This window comes from Nematolebias whitei, chromosome 8 (genome assembly GCF_014905685.2).
Source record: "Nematolebias whitei isolate Nwh7 chromosome 8, NemWhi1, whole genome shotgun sequence".
NCBI lineage: Eukaryota > Metazoa > Chordata > Actinopteri > Cyprinodontiformes > Rivulidae > Nematolebias > Nematolebias whitei.
This window is the reverse complement of record NC_056505.1, coordinates 3,783,071-3,788,851: the sequence shown is the minus strand read 5'-3', so window position 1 is coordinate 3,788,851 and position 5,781 is coordinate 3,783,071. Positions and strand designations below refer to the sequence as shown.

Here is a 5,781-nt window from a genome sequence, read left to right as displayed (position 1 = left end):
AATCTGCTGAACAACTACTATAATCTGTTGAATGATTGATATAATCTACTGAACGAATGCTATAATCTGCTGAATGATTGCTATAATCTGCTGAACGACTGCTATAATCTACTGAATTACTCTGACACCTGCTGAACAACTGCAATAATCTGCTGAACAACTGATATAATCTGATGAACGACTAATCTGCTGAAGGACTACTACAATCTGCTGAATGACTGCTATTAGCTGCTGAACGACTGCTATTATCTGCTGAACAACTGCTATTATCTGTTGAACGACTGCTATTATCTGCTGAACGACTGCTATAATTTCTGAATGACTGCTATAATGAGTGTAGACCGCAGAGTCCTGGCCTGATGATGTTGATCTTCTGTGCTGGTCCATCCTTTTGGCCAGTGACTGTTTAGTTTCCCCGATGTAAGACTGATCACCCTCTTGACACTGAACAACATATACAATATTACTCTGTTTGTGCCGGGGGACTGGATCTTTGGGATGAACCAGTCTTTAATGTATTTTGGGGTTTAAAAGCCACTGGGACGTTATGTTTAGAAAATAAACGTCTCAGTTTCTCTGATACTCCCTCAACATATGGAATGACCACTGGTCTGGGTCTGGGTTCCTCCTTTTCACCTGATGGCTGACTGGAGTCCTGTTTGGGTTTCTTCTCTGCTTTCAGGAAGGCCCAGTTAGGATATCCACATTGCTCTAGAGCCTGTCTTGTGTGGGATTTCTCCTTCTGCCTGGCTCCTGAGTTAGTGGGGACGCTGTCTGCTCTGTGGTACAGAGTCCTGATGACTCCCAACTTGTGCTCCATGTTCTTAGTGCTGGCTGATTTCTTTCCATGTTTCCTTGATCTTAGCTTCCAGCCTCTTTCTTCATGGAGGTTAATCCTTATTGATTGGCTTGATCTTATAGCCAAGCAAGTCAAGGATCAGTGTAGCTGTGATGTATACCAGCTTTTTGGTCTCTGTGATGGTATATGTATGGGATACTTGGCAATGCTGCATTCACATCTTCTAGCAGACTTTCAGAAGGTACTTTGTTACTTAGTCCTGGCAAGGGGTGCAAGTTATAGGTGCCTAATGAGGTCACAATTTTTTTCTCAGGTCAGCTGCTCTTGTATTCAGTTCTTCGGGGCTTTTCAACGGGGTTTGGTACTCATACTCTGATGGTGTGGATGATGGTATATTCCCCTTGACCTGCCGTCCTGGCTCCCCTTTGCCATACCATCTTTATTGTATCTCATCAGTCTCTAGGTGTGATAGCAGATTCCTCTCTTGAATGTAAAAACACTGTGTTCAAAGTGGTTTCTAGGCCAAACTGGATGATGGGTATCAAAGTTTCCATAGTTCCCACATCCTTCCCATATAACCCCTACCTCCAGGCTTGCACACAGTGTCATTCCAACAGTGTTGTTCTCTGTCCTTCTCCATGCATGTCTTGAGATCAGAGGTCTATTCCGTTCAGATCTGAAAGGAACCGACTGACCCAACAGACTGAGTAACTCAGTGCAGGACCCACTCAGATGGTTCTGTTCTCTCAGGCGTGAGAAAGGGTTCAGTTCTGGGCCTTTATATCCCCCCAGGAACTCACGCTGTCAGATATATGTCAGACATTTAATCTTCAGCTGTAAGAAAGGCAGAACACTGTCACCATCGCTTTCGGCTGCCCTATCAGCTGCATTATTTCCCAAAGTGGCTGTAATTGTTCTGGTAATAAGTGATGAGAGCGCAGCTCTGAAAGGCATCCATGACAGACTTAATCAGGCGTTACCATGGTAACGACGGCAGTTCTGATCACCAAGCTCAGAAACCTAAAAATGGTTCTGGGTTTAATGAAGAGCTGAGAAACAACAACTCTTTTAATTAAGAAACCAAATATTCAATAGCCTGAAAAATAATTTATAAATACAACATTTAATACATTTGTGTTCAGTTTATATTTAATTAAACTGCAGATGAATCTTAATAAAAGGACTTGATTAAAATATTCTATCACCTGCTGCCATAGACTAAAGGATGATCATGTTTATGAATGTGTCTTTGTATTTGTCCATCTGTTAATAAAATATCTTTTGACTCTCAGAGGAGGAAAATGTTTTCTTTGACAATCAAATTGATGAAAACTGACATTTTTAACGCTGACATCTGAAGTAAAGTCTCCTCATGGTGCTGTTTAAACTTTTAATGCAGATTACAATTCATATCAGCAACATTTTATTTTATTTATTTCCTCCACAGTACATCTGGAGGGGCTTTAATTAAAAACTACAATAAAAACCTGTACAATGCTCCTTGATGTGATCTAATAAATCTGTTCTCTCCTGCAGGTGGATCCCATGTTCACGGTGCCAGCTCCTCCGGCTCCGGGTCACCCGGGGGCCCCTGGACCCTCCCTGCCCTCGGCCCCCTCCTTCTCCACCCCAGCTCTGCCCACCTCCAGCCCGAAACAACTGGTGGTCAGGACCCGGTCCGTCGGCACCAACACGCAGAATGGAGGCGTGTCGGGGGTCCTGGATGGGGACTCGGCCTGCTTGGGGCCCTGCCAACCTGGAACAAGTGTCAACTTGGAGGGGATCGTGTGGCACGAGACGGAGGAAGGTGAGGAAGATTCTGAAAACTCTGGACCCATGTTCCCTGAAGTTAAAGTGAACTCTGATTCTGTTCAGTCGTGTAGAACTGCATGCGACCCATTTGAGCTTTGAATAATGGTTCAGCTGTAGGTCCAACCAGGACTGTGTTTAACACTCAGTGATATTAAATATACCATTCATCTCCATTATCCTTTAGTTTTTATCTGAATTTGTGTCGGCTGTGCGCGACGTTCTGCTGCCGGCGGTCCGAGCAGACGGAGCACCGTGTTTTTATGAATAACTTTCATGTTTCATTTCAAAACTGCTCGACGTTATGGAACGACGTCTCAAACAGGACGCTGGTTTTGTTGTCAAACATGAATGATTTGGTTTGCAGTGAAAATCTGAGGCAGATGTGTCAAAATGTGTGGGGTTTGTGACGGATTGGACCCAAATGCAGACTCAAAGGTTAAAATAAAAAACTTTATTTTAACAAAGCAAAACGAAAGGCTGACGTAGCAGCAAAAACAAACATGTGGGAACTCAAACAATCACAGGGGGATAAACGATGTGAAACACAAACTTTGTATAGAGGCCAAGTAATGCTGTGAATAATTGACCATAGGCTGAATATATACAACAGAGGTAAATGGGAAATGAGACACCTGGGATGATTGCTTATTAAAAACATAACTGGAAAAAAGTCAGGAAGCTGACTGAGGGTAAATGGAAAATAGAACAAGGAAAACTAGGAAACAGAAACAAGACCTACACAAGAAATAAACATAATGAAGTCTAACAAGGTTGAGTCAGGTTCTCTGGACGGAGTCTTCTTGTTGAAACGTTTCATCTTTTGTCCAAAAGACTTCTTCAGTCTGAGGAGCTGCAACAAACTCAGTCTTACAAGCAGCACCTTCTCATAGTGGATCAACCAGTCGGCTGGTGACAGCCAGAACCAGCTGTTCACCTGCAGCAGCAAAATTAAGTGTTACTGCTTTAGGGTCATGAATCATGATGAGAGCAACGTTTGGTGTTGGACACAGAACAGTTAGAAGGCCAGACCCAGAAGTAAAGTGTGTCCTTGTGAAGATGGAGCGATGGAGAAGTGATTGAGTGATGGAGAGAAGTGATGGAGTTATAGAGTGATGGAGTAATGGAGTGATAAAGGAGCGATGGAGTGAAGATGGAGTGATGAAGTGGTGAATAAGTGAGATAGTGATGAAGGAGTGATGGAGTGAAGGTGGAGTGATGGAGGGAAGATTAAGCAATGGAGGAGTGATGCAGTCATGGAGGAGTGATAGAGGAATGATGGAGTCATGGTGGGATGAATGAGTGATGATGGAAGATGGAGTGATGGAGGATAAATAATGAGTGATGGAAAGATGGAGGAATGACCGGTATGAAAGAGTGATGGAATAGTGATGAGGAATGAAGGAGGATTAAAGGAGTGTTGGGAGGATGGAGGGATGAAAGAGTGATGGAGTGACAATGGAATGATGGGACGATGAAGGGGTGATGGAGGAGTGATGGATGAGGGATGTAGGAGTGATGGGAGGTTAGAGACAGAAACAAAATGAAGGAAAAGAGATTCAGACTGATGATGATGGCGATGAAGAGGGGAAGATGAAAGGAAAAAGAAGAAAACCTTTAAATATTTTTCTAAACTCCTGCAGTGAAGAACAGAAGAGGAAAATGAGGGTCAAAACAAGCAGGAGGAAGATTTCTCTCCTGATTCAGTCAGAGTGCGAGGACTGTGCCTGCTCCTCCAGGAGGCGAGGGTGGGAGGAGGGGAGGGGGATGCAGGATGCATATTAATTAAACTGAGGGAGGAGGGAGGAGAGCAACTAGTTCTTCTCTGCAGATCAGACTGATAACTAAGAGTGACTCATTTCAATCTTAATAACTGTCTGTCTGTCTGTCTGTCTGTCTGTCTGTCTGTCTGTCTGTCTGTCTGTCTGCCTGCCTGTCTCTCTTTAGTTTGTCTTTGAAGACACTGTTCTGTCTGAATCTTCAGTTCTTTTGATTTATTCAGGACGATGTGCAAATATAACACTAATGTAAAACCATTTGATTCATTGAACCAGATTTAGCCTCAGGTTGATTTTCCCTCAAGACAATAAAAAAATACCACAAAAAATAATAAAATGTTCAACAACAATGAAATAAAGAAAAAAGATACTTAACAAACAATAAAAACACAACCCTTCTCTCCTCGACCTGTTGCCTCCGCGACTCGACTATGGATAAATGGTAGAAGATGGAGATAGAAATGGAGATCTGCGTATAATTGGACTTCTACTTCATGACAAAACAATGGATTGTCATTGATGTAAAAGTGAAAAGCAGGGGTCCTAGCACAGATCCTTGGGGTACACCCATTCTGCACTTTAGGAAACTGGAATGTAAAAGTTACATTCTGCTGGATAGATATGATACCATCCAATAAAGTGCTTTAGATGAGAAATTAAAGTTTAGAGATGAGAACATTTTGATTATCTGTTTCAAAGGCTTTATGTAAGTTCAACCCAAACAGGAAGTTAGTTCCAGAGTTCTGGGTTAAATCGAAAGCACTTGTTCTTCTAAAGCTCTCAGAAAAATAAAAACAGCAACATTTTGATTTCACAACATTTGGATGGTTCTCATCTTCCTGTCATCTCTGGTATCTGGGACCATCCATCTTAAACCAAACATTTAAAGAACATTTGATGTTCTTCAACATTTAAATTATATTTTGATAATATTTGGAGCTTTTAGAACTTTGACCTCTGAGCTTCAGGTTGCAAAAACCAAAGCTCTCATGGTTCTGCTGCAGATCCATCATCTGTTTAATGCTGGAAGAACTTTGTTCTTCATCAGGAACATTCTTCATTAGGAATGTTTTTCATCAGGAAAAAATCTTAATCAGCGATGTTCATCAGGGATGTTCTTCATCAAGAAAGTTCCTCATCTAGAACGTTCCCTCATCAGGAACATTTTTTCATCAGGAATATTTCCTTATCAGGAATGTTGCTCATCGTGAATGTTTCCTCATAAGGAACGTTTCCTTATGAGGAAACATTTCATCATCAGAAAAGTTTAATCATCAGGAACATTTCCTCATCATGGATGTTCTTCATCAGTAACATTTACTCATTAAAGATGTTCATCAGGGATGTACCTCATCAGGAACATTTCCTCATCAGGAACATTTCCTCATCAGGAAC

General features: G+C 41.9%; 1 protein-coding gene across 1 annotated transcript in view; it reads left to right on the top strand.

The window, feature by feature from the left end:
- The window catches only part of znf608 (zinc finger protein 608), a 31,552-nt gene that overhangs the window by 11,454 nt on the left and 14,317 nt on the right, over nucleotides 1–5,781 (top strand). Inside the window, exon 2 of the mRNA XM_037680846.1 lies at nucleotides 2,336–2,606. Coding sequence (XP_037536774.1) covers nucleotides 2,336–2,606 — 271 coding nt within the window. The remainder of the gene's footprint in view (nucleotides 1–2,335; nucleotides 2,607–5,781) is intronic.